At 47.3% G+C, this 20,968-nt stretch overlaps 2 protein-coding genes and 1 long non-coding RNA gene across 5 annotated transcripts; 1 reads left to right on the plus strand and 2 right to left on the minus strand.

Annotated features, from left to right (window-relative positions):
- The first annotated feature begins 10,412 nt into the window (after positions 1-10,412).
- Positions 10,413-10,754, plus strand: LOC136548616 (uncharacterized). The gene has a single exon (XM_066540077.1). It carries the CDS (start codon positions 10,413-10,415, stop codon positions 10,752-10,754), a length of 342 nt encoding a protein of 113 aa, XP_066396174.1.
- A 1,942-nt stretch (positions 10,755-12,696) lies between these two features.
- On the minus strand, positions 12,697-14,224 carry LOC136551657 (uncharacterized). 2 transcript variants are annotated; one of them, XR_010782647.1, is made up of 3 exons: positions 13,461-14,224; positions 13,099-13,200; positions 12,697-13,023 (listed from the first exon to the last, which is right to left on the minus strand). It is a non-coding gene; the product is annotated as an uncharacterized lncRNA (long non-coding RNA). The 2 variants fall into 2 exon arrangements; XR_010782646.1 differs by having other exon boundaries at positions 13,099-14,224.
- A 2,018-nt stretch (positions 14,225-16,242) lies between these two features.
- LOC136551658 (uncharacterized) lies at positions 16,243-17,593 on the minus strand. Of its 2 annotated transcripts, none has more exons than XR_010782648.1 (6): positions 17,462-17,593; positions 17,314-17,369; positions 17,065-17,137; positions 16,892-16,984; positions 16,717-16,800; positions 16,243-16,634 (listed from the first exon to the last, which is right to left on the minus strand). XR_010782648.1 is itself a non-coding variant. In XM_066543208.1 (6 exons), the coding sequence occupies exons 1-5, from the start codon at positions 17,569-17,571 to the stop codon at positions 16,722-16,724; spliced, it is 381 nt and encodes a 126-aa protein (XP_066399305.1). In that variant the 5' UTR covers positions 17,572-17,593; the 3' UTR covers positions 16,243-16,634; positions 16,717-16,721. The 2 variants fall into 2 exon arrangements, 1 of the variants encoding a protein (XP_066399305.1); XM_066543208.1 differs by having other exon boundaries at positions 16,892-16,971; positions 17,331-17,369.
- Positions 17,594-20,968: the final 3,375 nt, after the last annotated feature.

A 20,968-nucleotide genomic window follows, 5' to 3' on the forward strand; every position in this document is an offset into this window, starting at 1 on the left:
GTGGGTACACAATGAGCTTATCACTAGTCACAATAAGCTAAAAGATGAATATGCAACTCTAAAGATCAATTATGATACCCTTATTATTGCACAAGAATTCTTACCAAATGAGCCACATGATGCTACTAACCATGTTGTTAAGATTGATATAGCTACCTCATGTGATGATTTAATTGATGAAAGCATTGAGCATGGATCTAGTAGCAAGGGCAAGCAAGTGGTTGAATGCAATGACTATAATGAGTATGTCAAGCTCAAGAGTAACAATGAGAAGCTCATGAAAGATCTTGAAGAGATGAAAAGTCACAACACCATTGTGCTAGAAACTCTTGATCATGACAAAGAGGTGATCCTTGAGAATGAGAAGTTAAAAGAAGAAATCAAGAAACTCAAGGAGGAGAAGAACAATGATATTCTCAAGGAAGAGAACAAGAAGCTCAAGATGGAGAAAGAGCATCTCAAGGTGGGATTGAGCAAGTTTGCTAGAGGTAAGCATCTCCAAAGTGAGCTACTCATGAATACCGTCATGAAGATGGATAGAAGTGGCATTGGATATATGGCAAGTGTAGAGAAGAAGAAGGCTCAAGCTCAACACCAACAATCAAAGCCAAAACCAAAGCCAAAGAGATGTTTTGAATGTGGACAAGAAGGCCATTTTGCTCATGAGTGTCAAACTCTACCACCACAACCCTTGCCCAAGCATACTAGACATTTTGCTTTCAATGCTCACTACATGCTTAGAAAAGATTCGAGTGGAAAGATGAAAGTCATGTTCTTAGGTCCCCCCAACAAGAGTAGGCCTAAGAAAATTTGGGTGGCTAAGTCACTTGTTGAGAAGGTGAAGGGCCCTCAACAAGCTTGGATCCCTAAAGCTTGAATCTCTTGTGTGTAGGTGAACTACAAGACTGGTGGAAGTCATTGGGTTATTGATAGTGGTTGCACTCAACATATGACCGGTGATCCTCGTATGTTCACCTCACTAGATGAAGAGGTAGATGGACAAGAGAAAATAATATTTGGAGATAATTCAAAGGGCAAGGTCAAAGGATTGGGCAAAGTGGCAATATCAAATGATCATTCCATCTCAAATGTGCTCTATGTTGCTTCATTGAGTTTCAACTTGCTATCCGTTGGTCAATTGTGTGATCTTGGCTTCCAATGCTTGTTCACCGAGAAGGAGGTGGTTGTATCTAAGGTAGATGGCAATCAAGTGATATTCAATGGATTTAGATACAACAACTTATATCTAGTTGACTTTACCTCCGAAGATGCAAACTTGAAGACTTGCCTATTCACCAAAACAACACTTGGGTGGCTATGGCATAGAAGGCTTGCTCATGTTGGGATGAGCTCACTCAAGAAGCTTATGAAGAATGATTTGGTGAGAGGGTTGAAGGATGTGAAGTTTGAGAAGGACAAGCTTTGTAGTGCATGTCAAGCCGGCAAGCAAGTTGCAAACACTCATCCAACCAAAGCTTTCATGTCAACCACAAGAGTGCTAGAACTCCTACACATGGATTTATTCAGACCAACAACATACAAGAGTTTGGGAGGAAATCTCTATTGTCTTGTGATTGTGGATGACTATTCAAGATATACATGGGTGTTCTTCCTTCATGACAAATCCGAAGTTGCATCTTGTTTCAAGAAGTTTGCCAAGAGAGCACAAAATGAATTTGAAGTGAAGCTCAAGAAGATAAGAAGTGACAATGGCAAAGAGTTTGACAACACAAACATAGAAGCTTATTGTGATGAAGTTGGAATCAAACATGAAGTCTCCGCAACCTATACTCCTCAACAAAATGGTGTAGTTGAGAGGAAGAACCGGACCTTGATCACTCTTGCAAGGACAATGCTAGATGAGTACAACACCCCCGAAGCTCTATGGGCGGAAGCAATCAACACCGCATGTTATGCATCCAACCGCCTATTTCTTCAAAAGTTCCTTGTCAAGACACCATATGAGTTGCTCAATGGGAAGAAGCCGGACATCTCCTTCTTTAGGGTGTTTGGTTGCAAGTGCTACATCTACAAGAAGCGGCAATACCTAGGGAAGTTTCAAAGGCGTTGTGATATAGGTTTTCTTGTTGGTTACTCATCGAAGTCCAAAGCATATAGAGTATTTAATCATGCCACCGGCTTGGTTGAAGAAACATATGATGTGAAATTTGATGAATCTAACGGCTCCCAAGGAGCACATGAGAATCTTGATGATGTAGGTGATGAACCATTGAGGGAGGCTATGAAGAATATTCCGGTGGGAGACATCAAGCCAAAAGATGATGAAGATGATGTACAAGTTATTAACCAACCCTCTTCATCAAATGTACCACAAGATAGTGATAAAGTTGGGAGTAGAAAATAAAGATACTCACATCTCCCATGAGCAAATGGTGGTACAAGCATAAGATGTTGATGCTCCACAACCTCCTCCTCAAGTGGTCAATAGAAGAAATACACCTCTCCTACAAGATCATCCACAAGATCTCATCATAGGGAGTCCAACAAAGGGGGTGATGACTAGATCTCAAAAACTTACCTCATTTATTGCTCATCACTCTTTTGTCTCTTGCTATGAGCCTACCAAGGTAGAAGAAGCTCTAAAAGATCTGGATTGGATCAATGCCATGCATGAAGAGTTGAACAACTTCACTCGCAATGAAGTATGGAATCTTGAAGAGCGACCAAAAGGTGCAAGAGTGATTGGAACAAAGTGGGTGTTCCGCAACAAGCAAGATGATCAAGGTGTTGTTGTGAGGAACAAGGCAAGACTAGTGGCAAAGGGGTTCTCTCAAGTTGAAGGTTTAGATTTTGGAGAAACCTTTGCACCGGTTGCAAGATTAGAAGCCATCCGTATCCTTCTTGCATATGCATCACATCATGAAATGAAACTATATCAAATGGATGTGAAAAGTACATTCTTAAATGGCTTTATTAATGAACTAGTCTATGTTGATCAACCTCTCGGGTTTGAAGACCCTAGATATCCTAATCATGTTTATAGGTTGTCCAAGGCACTATATGGGCTTAAGCAAGCCCCAAGAGCTTGGTATGAGCGCCTTCGAGATTTCCTTATTGAGAAGGGCTTTACCATTGGGAAGGTCGACACCACACTATTCACCAAGAAGCTTGATGAGCATATCTTCATTTGTCAAGTATATGTTGATGATATTATCTTTGGATCATCAAATGAAGACTCATGCAAAGAATTTGATGAATTGATGTCTAAGGAGTTCGAGATGTCAATGATTGGTGAGCTTACATTCTTTCTTGGTTTTCAAGTCAAGCAAATGAAAGAAGGCATCTTCATCTCTCAAGAGAAATACACAAAAGACCTTCTCAAGAGATTCAAGATGGATGAATGTAAGCCAATCAAGACCCCAATGCCTACCAATGGACATCTCGACCTAGATGAGGGAGGTAACTCGGTTGATCAAACTCTCTACCGTTCTATGATTGGTAGCTTGTTATATTTAACCGCATCTAGGCCCGACATCATGTTTAGTGTGTGTATGTGTGCTAGGTTTCAAGCTAGTCCTAAGGAAACACATTTAATTGCCGTAAAAAGAATCCTTAGGTATCTTAAGCACACTCCAAGCATTGGCCTTTGGTATTCCAAAGGAGCTTTATTTGAATTAATTGGCTATTCCGATTCGGATTACGCCGGATGCAAAGTTGATAGAAAGAGCACATCCGGAGGGTGCCATTTGCTTGGTAGATCACTTGTGTCTTGGTCCTCCAAGAAACAAAATAGTGTGGCTTTGTCCACCGCCGAAGCGGAATACATTGCCGCGGGTGCTTGTTGTGCACAAATATTATACATGAAACAAACTTTACTAGACTATGGAGTAGTTCTAGAGAAAGTACCTCTTTTGTGTGACAATGAAAGTGCGGTAAAACTTGCAAATAATCCGGTTCAACACTCTCGCACCAAGCATATAGATATCCGCCATCACTTTCTAAGAGATCATGTAGCTAAAAATGATATATCACTAGAAGGTGTAAGATCCGAAGATCAATTAGCGGATATCTTCACTAAACCGCTAGATGAAGCTACATTTTGTAGATTGCGGAACGAGCTCAATGTACTTGATTTTAGTAACTTCACAAAAAATTGAGCTTGTGTTGTCCCTTGCATTCATTGTAATATACAACATGTTTAATTTGTGGAAATGCATATAGGGCTTGTCTAACATGGTTAAGATAACCGCCGAAAAGCATGTGAAGAAGCTTAACCTTGGATCAAACTTGACAAGCAACTAGATTTACTTACAAGCATTACATATGCATGAATGTTGTTTTGTCATTTTGTTCCATTTGCCCTCTTGTTGCCTATTTTCTTAAAAAGAATTATAGCCTAAGGCAAAATACTTTGAAAAATATAAGGGTTTGAGAGAGGTCACTCACATCAGTCCCAATTGGTGTTTATTTGGATCTTATTTAAGTTGGGACTTGATTGGGAACAGGCAGCGCGAAGGAAGGTTGAAGGTTTGCTTGAAAAGGTGCACCGGACGCTGCACCGGACGCTGCTGTCCAGCGTCCGGTCAGTTCACAGGAGGTGAACTGCTGCTGAAGGAGTGACCGGACGCTGCGTCTGTGCGTCTGGTCAGAAAAGGTTCAGCGTCTAGCCGATCGGAGGAAGATCAAATTGTACTGACCGGACCCTGCCTGCGTCCGGTCATGGACCACCGGACGCGTCCGGTCCCGATTCTAGAGGATTTGGACCTCTCTGGAATCGACCGGACGCTGGGTGGTAGCATCCGGTCGCTACCACCAGAGCGTCCGGTCAGTGGATCTCGCGCGTCTTAAGGACTCTCTTCCCGTTTCCTTTTCTGTCGTGTTTTGGGGGTTATTTATCCGAATCTTTTCTTCTTCCTTGACCTCAGCCCAAGCCGCCGCCGTGCCCTAGCCCAAGCCACCAAGCCGCGCCGCCGCTGCCTCGCCGAGTCGCCGCCGTCCTTTGCGCCACCGCACTCGGCCCCCTTGCCGAGCCACCGCGCCAGCTCGCCTCTGCAGCACCGCGCCGGCCACCTCGCGCCGAAGCTCGCCGCTCCACCGTTGCCAGGCTGCCCATCTTCGTCAAGTGCTCTTGCCCTACCCTCCCATTGATTGGTAAGGCAAGTCTTGTGTTTCACTCTTGATCTCCACAGTTGTAACCTAGATCAAATTCTAAATGCACTGATTCCTCATTGCATTCAGGGCGTTTGACCTAACCCTAGCCTGGTTCCGAGGATCCCCCGCGTGACATCTTATCTCTTCTCGGTTCGCTGATTGTCAGGTAGAAAGCCATTCGATTCAATTTCGCATCTACATTGCTTTCTCTGCTAGGGTTTCGTATCTATTAGACATATGGTATTTATTCGTATATCCATCTATTCTTTCGTGCAGCGAGTCGGTTCCGTTGTGTTTCGTCCGGCAGTTGGCAGTTAACTCGGAGCCAAGCTCGCGAGTAAGGATCGAGGCCAAGCCTCGTAAGCGGCAGTTTGACAGTTGATCTTCATCAGCGGCAGTTCACCATCTTGTCAGATGGCTCGCACCAAGAATGTTGGTGGTGGCCCACGTGATGATGATAGGAGGCCCCCGCCTCGCCAGCCAGCCGGATCTAAAGGCAAGTCAACCAAGCAGGTAACATCCAAGAAGCGGAAGTACCCCGACGCAGAGACAGCTAGAGCAGCAGCTGTTGCAGAGGCCGCAGAGCGTGCCGAGAGAGGTGGCACCCGCAGCGGAGTTGTCATTGCAGATCAGCCAGTCTCACCCGCAGTCAGAGCTGCGATTGAGGAGGTTGAGCATCGTCACGGTAGTCCAGCTGGGACTGCCACGCTTGTAGGACGACGGGTTGCCATTGAGGAGGGTCCGTCAGCACAGCAGTAGCCTCCACCAGTAGAGCCTCAGCCAGCCCAGGAGACTCAGGAGAGTCAGGAGACCGAGCCGGCACCTCAGCTACGCCGCTCGAGTCGTACTAGTGCTGCAGTTCCACCGAGGCCAGCTACACAGCGTAGGGGTTCACGCCCTCCGCCCAGACCACAGGGTCCGCCTCCAGTGGTTCACCTCGACTTGAGGGCCGCTATAGCCAGGCAGGTTCAGCAGCTGCGGTTTGTTGAGTTTGAGGTTTGGTTTCCTCCGAGGAGGGATGAGAGAGCAGCTGAGGGGTTCTACACGCCACTGCAGGAGGATTTCTACAATGCATATCTCAACAGTGGGGTAGTGTTCAGATCACAGAGGGTCTGTCAGATAGAGTCCATTATGGCAGCAGCCGGAGAGGGGATTCGGCAATATTTGTCATATTTGCCAGGACTGTCAGATCTGATTGGACGGACAGGGATATATGTACCTTCTTGGGTTCGTCAGTTTTATGCCTCGCTCTACATCGATCCTCATCACAGATTCATTCACTTTGCCTTCAACGGCAAAGACTATAGAGTGACGAGTAGCAGGGCCAGAGAGATATTGAGACTACAGGAGCAGCCTGTAAGGATGCATGAGGTTTGCTATGGACATCAGGAGCCTCCCAGGCGTCCTCATGGAGGGTTGGTGCCCCCTACAGACTTAGTGCGCCATTGCTTCAAGGAGCCGTTTGGTGAGGGGTCGAGCAGGAACCCCAATGACTTGACTCCTACAGCGAGGATACTAGAGGCCATCATCAGGAGGACATTGCTTCCCAGGTTGGGATACAGGGAGGGCCTGACTCGCTTACAGCTCTGGCTTCTCAATGCCATTATGCAGATGACAGTGTTTGACATCTAGGACCTCCTTCTTTCAGAGATGGAGGATACTATAGCTGAGGGATTCAAGGGTCGCAGGCAGCTTCCCTATGCTCACTGGATCACGTTTCTCATCCGCAGAGTTATGATTGATAAGCCCCCTGGCATGATGGATGAGTATACAGGTGCCACTACGGAATTCCCAGCTTACAACCTGTCATAGAGGATCAGACACGCCACTCCTCCGGCACCCAGACAGCCTAGCCATCATCCCGACGTGCCAGAGTCCGCAGCTCAGCAGGACGAGATCATCAGAGGGATTGCAGCCACTGAGGAGGTGGAGCTAGAGGCACAGCAGGAGGTGAGTGAGTACAGTGATAGCTCCGACGATGACTACCAGCCTATACCTCAGATGCCTCCACGCAGACACGATGCAGAGGCAGGTAGCTCTAGCTCTGCTCCACCTGCTCCACAGACAGACCCCGCTCTCATTGCTATTCTTGAGCGGATGCAGCAGGATCAGACACGACAGGCACAGGAGACAGCTACGAACTTCGCACAGTTTCAGGCTCGTCAGGACGAGTTTCAGCGGCAGCAGCAGCTCCTTCAGCACCAGCAGTTACTTATGCAGCAGTAGCTCATGGGATTCATGCAGCATGTAGTGACAGCCATTGGGATCCCACTGCCACAGACTTCGCCCCAGCTTGCACAGCCTCCTACCACTTCGACGACTCCAGCAGTACAGCCTATCGGGCTTCAGAGTCAGGGACAACCTCCAGCTCAGTTTCCATCACCTCCTGTACAGGTGTCCCAGTGGTTAGCTTCACCTGGTGTAGCCCCGCAATTCACTCCTTATCACACGGGTTTCTCACTAGAGCAGACGTCCTCACTATTCGTGCCTGAGTCGTCAGTCTCCAGGAGTCTTGGAGCATCATTTAGTGAGTTGACCGGCATGCCTACTCCACCTCACATGCATACTGCCGGTCCATCTACAGCAGCTCTAGCTATCATGACTACTCAGAGGCTCCCCTCGTCTGTCGCCTCGTCAGATCCTACGACAGACATACTTGCAGCTTCACAGGCAGCACCAGCTCAGATCCAGACCACTTCAGCGACACTTCCTGCTTCAGAGGGTCAGTCAGTTTAGAGCTCAGGGTCAGATGATGATGGCGCCCAGTTCCACCTTGCTCCACGTACTTCAGCGCCCGACTCGTCCGCTGCAGCCCCGCCGTCCGACCCCTAGGTTTTGGTGTTTGACGCCAAAGGGGGAGAGGGTTTGAGTATGTAGACTTAGGGGGAGCGAGTTTCAGGGGGAGCTAGTTATCTAGTATTAGCTTATTATATACTTTTGGAGTTTCATTTGTGTGATACACTATTACTTATGCATTCGTGTGTTTACTTTCATGCATACTCTTATTTATATATGATAGTGCTATCTACGTGGTTGTGATATTTAACATGTGTGACTTCTACTTTGCTTTATCTATATGTCATATCACCTGTGTAATGCTCATTTGTTTTTGCTTCCGCGTTTACACTTCGAAGCAAATGAGCTTTGTTATTTGTACTCATGCTTAATTCATATTCTTTGAGTACATTGTGTTGGCTTGGGTCATATAAGCGTGACTAACTCTTTTGTTCTTATTGACAAAAGCTTATATGAACTAAGCCCGTCAAAAAAACCTCACTCCATAACATACTCGAGGTGGTATTGTCATCAATCACCAAAAAGGGGGAGATTGAAAGCATCTAGGCCCCTAGTTGGATTTCGGTGATTAATGTCAATACAAGATTACTATGACTAACGTGTGTTCTGCAGAGACAATTAAGTTAGGTCATGGTAATAGAGATCGATTGGGCAATCGAGGTTGTCATGCCCCTACGATGGAAATCGTTTCGGTTTTCAAAGGATGGACGACAAGGTTAAGGATAACTAGTTCTAAGTGTCGATTGAAGTTGGAGAGACACTTAGAGTAGTTTAGGACTTTGTTTTTCCTTTGGCCGTACTATGAAGGGGGGTATGAACGGGTAGCTTGACCTAGTTGAGTCTAGTGAGTTAGGTGTGGTGCACACTTGTTAAAACTAGCTCTAGGTAGCTCCTATGAATGCCTAAGATCCTTTGGAGCAAACTTCATTCACATATGTTCGGAAGTTGGAAGTGAATGGAGGGTCAAATACTGACCGGACGCTGGCTCCGGTGCGACCGGACGCTGGCCGCAGGGTCCGGTCAGTTCATTTGACCATGAAGATCAAGTCTGGTGTGACCGGACGCTGGAAGGTCATGTGACCGGACGCTGAGGGCCAGCGTCCGGTCGACTCCAGTAAGGGTCCAGACTTGGAAAAGAGTGACCGGACGCGTCCGTTCAGTGTGACCGGACCCTGTGTATCTAGCGTCCGGTCGTTTACAATAAGCATCCAAGAGCGACCGGACGCGTCCGGTTGGTACTGACCGGACCCTGGCAGCGTCCGGTCATCACTTGAAAACTGGTTCACGGGTTGAACTGACCGGAGCGTCCGGTCATCATGACCGGAGCGTCCGGTCATCCCGCAGAAGCTCATAACGGTTCGTTTTTCAGGCTGGCTTATAAATAGAAGCTCCACTCGTGAGTGGAGCATCTTTTGCTCATTCCAACAGCTGAGAAACACGTTTGTGAGTGCCAAGAAGAGCAAGGTCCTAGTGAGGTGTTTGTGATTTGAGAATCCAAGAGAGTAGCCTCACTAGCAAATCAAGAGGAGCAAAGTGTGCATCCATCTTCTCATTAGGCTTTGCGTGGTCAAGTGAGAGTTCGTGCTTGTTACTCTTGGTGATCGCCATCACCTAGACGGTTTGGTGGTGATTGGGAGTTTGGTGTTCACCCGGCGGAGCTTGTGGGTGACCCAACTCAAGTTGTGAGCGGCTTTGGGTGATTCGCCGCGACGGAGTGTCGAAGAATCAACCCGTAGAGAGCACTTGATCCTTGCGCGGATCAAGGGGGAGCTACACCCTTGCGCGGGTGCTCCAACGAGGACTAGTGGGGAGTGGCGACTCTCCGATACCTCGGCAAAACATCGCCGCGTTCCTTTCTCTCTCTATTTACTTTGAGCACTTACTTTGAGCATTTACTTTGAGCAATTCAATACTTGTTTTTACTTCCATAAGAATTGCTTGCTAGAGTAAGTTTGGAACTTAGGTTGAGAGGTTGTTGTGCATTAGTTTGATATAAACACTTTTCTAGGCACAAGGGGTTAATTGGGCTATCCGTAGGATTTGATTATTGCAAGAAAATTTAGAATTAGCCCAATTCACCCCCCCTCTTGGGCATCTTGATCCTTTCAGCCGGGATTTCCTAACCCTAGCTGCCTCCTGCTGTGTCTCGTGTGAACAGTGCCACCGCTACTGTAGCACCGCCTGAATTCTAGGGCTGCAGCAGCAGCCGCCGCGCTCTCGCCGCCACGGCCCCTCGCTGGCGTCGAGAGTACAGACCACGTCCTGCCCTCTTCCACCCCTATAACCTACGCAGTAACACCGGTAGGGCATCTAGTCCTATCAGCCTGGTATCAGAGATGTCAGGTCCTCCATCCACATCCACGTAGCCGCCGTCCACCTCCATCTCCCTGTCCCTGCCATCAGCGCCAGCGCCGTCGGCCGCGTCGGGGTTGTCGTCCGCATCCTCGGGAGCGCCCCTGACGTTAGAATCTTTGGCCGCCGACGTGGCTGCGATTGCCCGCGGCATGGCGGCCATGCAGGCGACCCTGGCCGCCCTCATCCCACCACCTCCCCCTCCACAACAGCCGGCACCACCACCACCTCCACAGCCGTCGCAGTTGCAGGCGATCTTCCCCTATGGCATGCCCCAAACCAGCGGGACGGGGGTGCCCCTCCACTTGCTGCGGTGGCCAGCCTCGTCGTCTCCCATCCCGTTGTGGGCGATGGGCTCGACGACTCCGCCCATCTACACGATGGCCACGACCCCTACACCGTCGGCAACCGCGGTCGCGGCGTCCTCCAGGGCACACCAGCCGCCCCCGACCAGCAGCATCGGCTATGGAGGGACGAACGGTACCCTCCTATAACCTACGCAGTAACACCGGTAGGACATCTAGTCCTATCATTGGCATCTTAAGATCCCACCTAGAATTCAGTTTTTTCTATGGTTATTATCTAAAAATAAGACTTTGACTAGAGATAACCTAAGTATCAGGAAGAAATTGGATGATATGACCTGTCTTTTTTGTACAGAAGCTGAATCAGTCCAACACCTCTTTTTTGACTGTGCAGTAGCTAAGCAAATGTGGATTTATCTGTCTGAAGTTTGTGACAGAGATGTAGGTCAGGATTTTCTGTCAATTGGTCAGATGTGGTTAAGTAATAATAGGATATTAGTCTGCAATTCCTTTTGTGCTGCAGCCCTGTGGGGGCTATTGGACAGAGATAGTATTTGTTTTCAGGGGCAACCTTGGGTGGATTTGAGACTACTGCTCTAGAGAATTGCAGCTATGCTGCAGACCTGGGTCATTTTGTGCCCACAAGAAAAGAGAGGAGTTCTCAATGAGGTTGAAGAAGCTGAAAGATACTGCTACAAGACCGACAAGAATATCTGGATGGATCAAGTAAGTGACAAATGGGACAACATTATGTTCTAGCAGGCGCATAACTGGGAGAACCATGATCTACCAGAAGTGATGAAGAAGCTATCAGGCGTTCCTGCGGCTGGCGCTGAAAGGAGGGTGAGATCCTGGTTTAGCCTGATCAACCAGGAGAAGTGAACAAGCGCTGAGGATGTTTTGATTCTGCCCGAGAGTTTTTTCGAAGTTTTCTGTCGTTCGTATCAGTAGTCTTTGAGTTTTCGCTATGAACTGTATGGATGGGTGCATCCCACCTGAATGTTGTAAAAACTTTGATGGTGTCTTTGCTAATGCTAAGATAGGGGCATCGCCCTATAATTCTAAAAAAAAGCATGTTAAACTTTGTTATGAAACCATTTCCTAAACATATTTTTAATCATATAAGTTTTAAAAACGTTTCAAACTCAAAGTTGAACTTAATTTTAGAACTATTTTTTTTGAGAAAGAACATAATTTTGATTCTTTATTTTTGAAAATAGAATAAAACTTATTCGTGTCTTAACTGAATTGTTTTGATTTTTTTGCACATAATAAAACTAATTCAAAGACATTAATGCATAGAAAAGTATGACTTGTAAAAGTTTTATAGAACCACATTTTCATTCTCTGAACTATCAGCAACAAAATAAAGCTTGAATTTTTTTATAAAATATAAAAAAATATTTATTTTATTTAATGTTTTCCTAGTTCCATCTCAAAATAGGAATTTTGGGGTGAAATATTGCACCCTGTCATTTTCCTGTTGTCTCAATTTCCCATGGGTATTGGGTCCCTACAATCGGGAGAAAACGAGGGCTACCTTTGTGGAGGCCGTTATATGAAGGTTTGAACCTCAATCATCTGAAACTTCAGTAATCTGAATCCCGTTGCTTCATCCAGGAGTTGTCAGGAAATCTTTATGCCTATCCACAGTTGATTACTCCTACTAGACACTGACTCAGTGGTCGCATTATTTGAGAACCTAAATATATATGATTCATTCTATGCCTGCAATTGTTTGTCATCACAAAATTAGTTGATTTTGCGCTGGACTTCGAACATTTTATGGTTTCCCCGTATGTGGCCACGGAAGATGCAGAGGTTCATCCGGTGGTATACACTATACAGTAAGGAGAAGAACCCGTAAGGCTACTGAGCTTTTTTTTTTTTTTTTTTGCTTGTGACAAAAAAAAAATCCTGGTATGCCTCATTATTGTTGGCTGCGTCTGGCTACACGGAGTCCGTGGTCTTGGTCTGAGTCAACCCTCAGGTATTCTCCCTAGGTGTGTCCGGTGGCCCCTTGCGGTTGTCTTGGCCAGATAAATGTACTAGTGATTTGCGCATGGCGCGCGCTTCACTAGGCATATGCTAAGTGCGTAAACACTACATATAAAACACATGAGCTAGAGCATTACAAAGGATAGCCACTCTCTGCAAATGTTTGTGTCCAGGTCTCGCAAAGCAATACATACACACATCACTGAAACATAACACGGTGGAGTTCTAGCGTTCAGGTCGACGATAGGCGTCCAGGTTTCACATAATTATACAGCAAGGTCCTAGGTAGGCGGCTGCATTAATAAGATATGGTGCCTAGGAGGGTCCAGGATAGCACACCGCGAGAGGCAAAAGTCACAGCAAAAGAAGCGGCGCCAGGTGCCGAGTTTCGATCGATCTTCATGGCGTTAGTAGAGCTTCCAGCTTCGAACCGACTCAAAGCTGCGGCCGGGCGAGTAATCTGTAAAGTGCATGTACAAAGGTGAGCGCCTGCAACGTTACTGCCAATGTGCTGCTAGGAGGGCATAGCTTGTACCTCTGGGCAGGTAGAAAGGCTCGTCGGAAGACACGGCGTGGCAAGAGGAGTCGCTATCTGATGCATGCCCGCGGTATCTTGCACGCTCAAGCCGCATATTGGCTGCATGACAGGTTGAAGCACTATTAAATAGCTGACCATGTAGGAATGTAGCAATCTGTTGTGAAAGTTTGACCACATAACGGCTCATGCAGTAAAGCAACTATTTGGTATGAATGTCAACTATAAGCCTCCTCGAGGACCTCCCTGTCCTAGCCGAAGAACGGCTGATGAACCAAAATCAGTGAGCAGTGTTAAAACTATTTCGGTAAGAATAAGAGAAACACGTTAGAGGAAGTAGGTGCATGGTATGTGCCTATTACCTGTGTCAAAGGATGCTTCGGACCTGGCTGGATTGATAGGGCAATCATCTTCATCAGTTTCTTCTTCAAGGTCTGGTGCTTGGGAAAAAAAGGTACGTCTTCATTGTGACAGGAAATACCACATTGGACACGCCATGTTTTTTGGGATACTGGAGTCCCATGTGGCCAGACTGCGGGATAGATCTTGCGTTGAGCGTGTAGGCATCGACACGGCATATACCTTTGGACTTGTAGAAACCGTAGGCCTGGACACCACAATGGTGTGAAAGCAGCTGGGGTGGGAAGCCTGTGATGTCTATGGTTACTGCGGTATCCCCCAGTCGATGACTCTGCCCCCATGCCGATTGTTCCAGGTTGTAAGCAGCATATCAAAATTGCGGCCCCACATGATTTCAGAGGACCCCACTATGTCCCTTTCATCGCGGGTGGCAAACTGAATCACAATGGTCAGAGGGACGACCTGGGGTGACTGGAACTGGTCCTCGATGGCAAGTCGGATGTCAGTGTTTGGGTTGGGGTCCGTTGCGATAACTGCGTTGGCAAACTGCGACTCCGCCACCTCTCTTTGCTCGCTCCAGTCAAGGATCGGGAAGCCACTGCCAGCACTTGCAGCCTACAATAATAAAGGGTGTATGCAACCTCTGTGTGCTTTGTTTTTTCCTACCGATGACGTATTAGTACCGTTAATAGAAAATTTGAGCCATTTGTTCCTGTGGTCCTGGGTGTCTCTTTCAGCAGGCGAGAGGATGGAAGGAGATATCTTGGATCTGGTAAAAAAAAACGTACGCGGATTAGGCGCATTTTACAGGGACGTATCGTTTTTTATTAGGAAGCAAAGCAAAGCAAACAAACCTGATTTGGGCGACGCTGAGGGGGGGGGGGGGGGGGGGGGGGGGGGGGGGGGGGGGGTGGTCCTGGGGAGGGGATGTGGATCTAGCGCGTAGTGGTCCTGTGTTCGTCGAAGCCGGGAACTGGGGAGTGAGGAATGGAGCGATGGATCGATTGGGATGGCTAGGGTTTGCCTCTGGGAGCGGTGTGTATATAGGATGGCGAGGGTGATATCTGGCCGTTCGTTTTTTTGGCCAGAAGAAGATCCGAGCGTCCAACTGGAGTGGGCAGAGGTCGATGGTCCGGTGGGCCACTGGCCGTTTGGCTGGCCCGTCTGCAGGTTCCGGCCCATCCTTTTTTTTTTTTGTATTTCACGGGCGTAAGGAACTGCGGGCCTCAAACAGGCCGTGCCAGCAATGAGAAGCGGCATGTTTTTTTTTTTTTTGCCGATGATTTTTTCAATGAGCCACAGCGTTAACAAAGCAACAAAACTTCATTGTTTCCAAATAAACTTCCAAGGCAACAGGTCCATACACGGGCATACATGATAGACGGCATCCACGCTAGCGTGGATCGAACAAAACAAAATGACTGCATAACTAAACTACTTGGTAGGTGTGAACTGATTTGATTCCTTGTCCGATGTGCTGGTTGGTCTCTTTGTGAAGATGGAGGTCGCCGTGGTCTTGATCGCTAACAAGAGAGAGCAGCTCGCCACGCAGGTGTACCAAGGAGTGTGATAACCTGCTAACAATCAATGCGGCGTCTTCGCTATCGGCTTGCTGGATGCTCTGATGGCGTGCCCTCTTCCTCGGTGGTGTGTTATTTTTAGTGGCATCAAGAAGCGCAAAGCTAGCCGAAGCATCATGATAGAAGGAGTCAAAAGACAATAGGAAGTCTCGGAGTTTTGCATTGTTCGTAGCAAGCCTATGGCTGAGTTTTTTTGCTTTGTATTCGAACAGCATTGCCATGAGTCGGAGCAAAAGAGCTCCTTTTTTAGCCGAGAAACGTTGCTAGCGTTGTGGTCATCGACAATGACCATGCTTGCATCTTCAAGATACTGCACTGCAGTAGCATATGCGTTTTGAATCGGCATTTTTTTGGTGGGTGCACATTTGCCAGAAAATTCTTTTGTCTCTCTCTCATGTGATTCTTTGGATAACACATTGCCAATTTTTATCTTGGTCAGGTACATGTCATCGTTGATCTCAACCGTTTTTTGTTCCTGGATAGTTAGCTTCAGCTCCTTTGCTGCGAGAGCAAAGATCTCCTGCTTGTCCACACGAAGAACCGATGGGACCTGGACAACGGGAAGAGAAGCAGAATAGGCAGCGGCTCATCAGGGAAAAGTTAGATCTAGGTAAAAGAATGAGCAACGCAGAGGTGCAGGTGTGAAGCAAAATGGCGCCGGATCCGGTACCTTTGGCAGCATGTCTTCGTCCTCGGGGAAGTCCTCACCAGAAGGGATGGCAGCAGGCTCCATGGAAACCGCAGGAAGGAGAGGGAGGCGGACGCTGCAGGTAAGAGGTTGAGAGCGACGCCGTTGGTAAGAGGTGGAGACTGGGGAGGAAGACGGTGTGTGTGGTGTAGCACTGCAGGGTACTTTACCTCGGATAGCTCTGCGGGGCGTGGCCGCTGTCCAGGAGCCATTGGCTCGTCTCGTTTGGCGGTACTGTCTCTTGTGTCAAGGCCAAACCGGTGTCTTTGTTTTTTTTCTTTTTTTTGTTGTCTTAGGAGGGAAACAGTATTATTTACCAGCGTCAATTCGTATACGGCCGTGTAGGCTGCGCCCCATAGGTCGAATTTTGTTTTTTTTTTTTTTGAATGGACGACGTGCAAGGCGCTTAACTCAGCCCGAGAAAAACACAGCAGCATCAGAACCAGCAGGATGATCAGGCATCCACGGACAGGAATACACTGACGAAATAAGCTAAATCATCGCTGAGTGCGTGAAGCAGCTAGCGACAGAGACCAAATAGCGGGGTCCATAATAGTTTTCCACCACACATAGTGTTGTTCGCGAGTTTGTTTCTCGTGGGACGCTGTCATCCAACGGTGTCACCAAGTTGCCGTTGCTGCAGGGCAACATCGAGCTGCTGAACTACGCATATTACATATAGAGGCCTTACTGTATGGCCGGGTGAGACAAGGAGTTCTTCAAGCTTAGAAACCGAGACACGGCTGCAACATACATCACTTGGTGTCAGTCTTCAGCGTGGAACTCCATCACGAAGCTGAGTTCCCAGCACGGAAGACAGCAGACCATCAAAAGCAGGCTAAGTCTCCACTGGATGCCAGAATGGGGCAAGGCCATCCAACCAAAAGATTCAGACTAGCATGGACAAGCTGCATGGCACAACGCCTAATCAGAGAAGCGCAAAGCGTACACAGCAGAGATCTAGGCCGAAATAGAAGGGGCAGATTATACCTTGCCTACCCACTCTCCTGAACTAAAGGCTGCTCTCCACGAGAACGTTTCTTTTCAGGAGTGGCATCCTTTCCGACTGCATCACTGCAGGAAGATAGGTGATAAGAAACAACAATCTAGATGACTGCGTAAGCACCTGAAAACAACAGGATTGAGAAACCAGTTTGGCGTATACCTGTTCTGTGCGGCGACCGTGGTATTGTCGTCTACTTCAGCTGTAGGGGTCCCCTTTTCTTCAGAATCCTTGTCTGGCAGCTGTGTATATGCACTATGCAGACAGATAAGAGGAGATATTTAGAAAGTATGGAGGGACGATGGATAGGCAGTGGCTTCAGATATGCTAGGTACCTGATCAGGAGTTTCATCAGAAAAGGTCAACCTCTTTCTCGAAGAAGGATTAGCCGCCTTTCCAGAAGCATCACTGTAGACAAACACAGTAGGGCAGTATGATGATCGAATATATTAAAGGTACGCAGACTTGGAGTGACTAAACAATGGAGTTCAGATCAGCAAGTTGCGGCCAGAAACATAAAGGAATTCTATTTTTTTTCCAGCGGAGTTATCTATGTGTATAGTTCAAATGAGTAGATATATTACCAGAGTTTGCTCTTTACCGATGGTGGCTCCCCGATGATAGCAGGTGGAGGAGTGGTCTGCAAGATGGATGAATTGGAAGTTTATCAGCAAGGCATGATGGTGATGTATGTAGGGACTGGTATGTGTAGAAAACAAAGACAGAACTCACATCTGTAAGGAGCGGTGAAGAAAGGGCAACATCTGACACCTCCTCAACATCTTGAGAAGTGTTCTGAGAGGTATTTTGATTATCGCCACCACTGTCAGAGTGTTCAGCATTCTGATTTTTCACAGGGGTAGCAGCAGCAGGCTGGCGACCATAGGCCGTAACCACTGAGGCAACTTGATAAGTCTTTTGACGTCGATAGTAGCTTTGTTGAGTGAGAGCAACCGCAAAAGTGAACCTCAGTGAAACAATCCTTGCCACCTCTGGTGGATATGTGGTACCACTTGTAGCTGTCTTGAGAGTATTTTTTTTAATTTTAATACTTTTTGATAACTAATTTTAAATTTAACACTGGTCGATTTTTTTTTAAAAAAACTAACACTTTTGGCCTGCGCCTATTGTCCCTGGCGCGGCCACAGCGGGCTGACGTGGCGACGACCGGATTCGGGGAACCGTTGACGTGGCAGGCCCTGCCGCGCCACCGACTTTGGCGTGCCACGCCCTGATCCGTGGCGCGACTGGGTTGTGGGATCTCACCATACATGCTATTACCCTAGAAGAAAGACGGTGCAAACATATCAGTGGTCTGCACATGGATTAGAGGCAAATAGCACAGGCAATACATCTAGGACATCAACAACAGTAGTGAAATAAAGAACACAAAGGATAGGACAGAGGTATGGACCTTTTCATCAAGAAGCACGAGGTCGACATGCTGTATCGGGCCATCGTCAGTTCCACCACGATACTCCCACTTCCGGCACACACGAACACAAATGGTTGAGCGCCACTGCCGAGGACGCAGAGTAGGCAGCAGGTCAAAAGCCATCACAACAGATCTGCACATTATAGTAGTGGAAACCAATAAGACAAGCACATGTGTACACCACAGAACCACAGCAGCTGAGCAGCAATACTTACCACATTCACAGGCTTCTTAACGCTAATAGTAAACAGGCGCAACTACCAGCGAGAACAGAACGGGAAAATAAACGCCAAAAATTAAATTGTCCGCACCCTCTGTCTTGCATGATATAAAATCTCGCAGGGTTCTATCTAAAGCCTTGAATGCATGACGGTGCGTCATCAAAGCCTCATGCCAAATGACTAACGATGTTTCCTCAAGCAGCTCACAAAGCATCAAACCACGTTTGATATCACAGACAGTGGTATCATCTAGGTCACACGTGATCTTAAAACAAGAATGAGCAGTTCTATCACAGACAGTGGTATCATCAAGCTTCATATTGTACACTCTAACCACTATATCCGCTCTATCAGTTGGTTTCTCACAAGGCTCAAAGGACAGGGCCCCCGCAATCTCTGGCCACTTTGGATTACAGGTGAACGTAGTGAAAAAGTCAGGTGGTCCATATGTTCTACAGATTGCGATCCCATCATGGTAATTTTGGATCATGTAGCGCCTGCCGCCGGTATGGGAAGCTGGCAGCACCGTTTTCTTACCAATCTCGGCCCCATCCACACAACCTCCATCGACAGCGTCGACTATGCCCTGTAGGCTTTCAACACGCAGCTTACTCTGATTGTTTAGTACATACCAGAGCCTATTTTCATCAACAGAAGCACGCGCATCAACTTTAGCCTGAGTAGACAAGGAACCGTAGCATAGGAAGGGGTTTGGCTGGTTTTTTCTATAGTGAAATGCATAGCGGAAATAGTCTTGGAACTTGGATAGTTATTTTAACCCTAGCATTATCGCCGCCGACGTCAACACCAGAATAGACTACACCCACCTGATAACCGCGCTCACCATATAAGGAAATAGAAGAGGGTACTGCAGTGCCATATAAGCAGGGTGCAGGGAGGAAATATGCTGCAACCGACCAGTTCTAGCCTGTACCACTATATCTCGCTGAAAGGTGTCCAAGGAAAAATCACCAACAACAAGCATGGCAAGCTGGTCAACAGTGGGAAGATTATACTGAACTGGGTCTCCCTCTCTTGCCCCTACGATCCTGACTATGAATTCCTCATTACCATTTTCTTCCAGCCGGTCTCTTGCCAATCCAAATTGTTTAGACAATGGATTGTGGTTGTCTAGCATCTTCATCAACTCCTCAATAACAGGCGGCTCTATAGGTTCGTTAGGGCGTTCGCCTAGGTGAAGAGCATGCAGTCTATTCCTCACCTCCTTTGTTGTATCATATATGTACAGCTGGATGAACTTCAGGGGATTGCCATGGTCTGGAAGAAGGGATCCTATACGATGGTGAATTTGGCCAGATATCTATATTTGCACCCATCGAAGTGAAAGCAAACAAACAATTGTATTGGCGTATATTTTTTAGGAATCGTTTACACCGAGCATCACCATCAAATCTGGCCAAAGAAGCTAGGGGTTCAGGCGCTCCCTAAACGGAGGTATCACAATCTTACCACCCTTACAACATCTGTTGTAAACAATGTTACCGTTTCTCACGCTTGATTGTCCCCTAGCACATTCACGGAGCCAGAAGGTCGCATGGCAATATCTACATTCATATTCTGGAAGTCCATAATCCGAACGTCCAGAATACGAAGCTACCCACCGTCCAGAAGCCAACAGAGCCACGTAGAAAGCACAAGACCAAGAGAGGAACACACAATCAGCAACACTTTGAAGACGTAACTAAAACAATCAGCAATCCGAAGCGGACAGCTACAACAAACAAACCTTTCAACGCATCAACGAATTCTTGAGTGAAGCGACCACACCCCAAAGCTGTATCACAGGCACTAACAGAGCCTAGCATAGAGCACACAGGCACCACAAAGGAGTTCTATAAATTCAGAGATAAATGGAGCGTACAAAGCACAAGGAAAGAGGCAACACCTGTCGAGCCCAGCAGAGGCTGCTCTAAATATCTCCTCCGCTCAACCATTTTCCGCTGGTCTAGATATCTCTTTCGCTTACGACGACACTCGGCAGGAGAGAGACTAACCGGCACGTGGTATGCACTGGCCGCTACAACAAAAGGACAACCAACCATGAACCCTCTGGAGTGACACAGGGCCACCTGCACATCTAAAGAGTTTCACAGAACACCTACATTGCTTCCTAGCACCACGGGAAGTTCTAACCGTGCTCGCAGACCGGGAAGAAGCTAGGCATAACAGAACAAGGATCAATCAATGGACTATGTCGTCACAGCAGCAGAGAGGTCATTCAGAGCTCATTCTGTGAAAACAACACTCAAGATGACATACATGCTCCTTCACCAGCTGGGTCGACGCAAGGCAGAAGAACACCTGGCGCCATCCGGCCTCCTCAGAAAGCAGGGAAGTGACTGGAACACAGCATGCGGAACAGAACAACATTACAGGTCTCTGTGTACCAGTAAACCATACAACCCATTAATCTCATCAGCCTGCGTAGCGAAGAATTGGCTAGCCCGTACACTACTCCAGGGTACCAAAAAGAATTAAACAAGAAGACTAAGTAAGGATACATCCTTCATCAAGTATGCAGACTGCATAGCCAGGCCCTTTCGTTCTACACCTATCCTACTT

This window comes from Miscanthus floridulus, chromosome 4, assembly GCF_019320115.1.
Source record: "Miscanthus floridulus cultivar M001 chromosome 4, ASM1932011v1, whole genome shotgun sequence".
NCBI classification, from domain to species: domain Eukaryota; kingdom Viridiplantae; phylum Streptophyta; class Magnoliopsida; order Poales; family Poaceae; genus Miscanthus; species Miscanthus floridulus.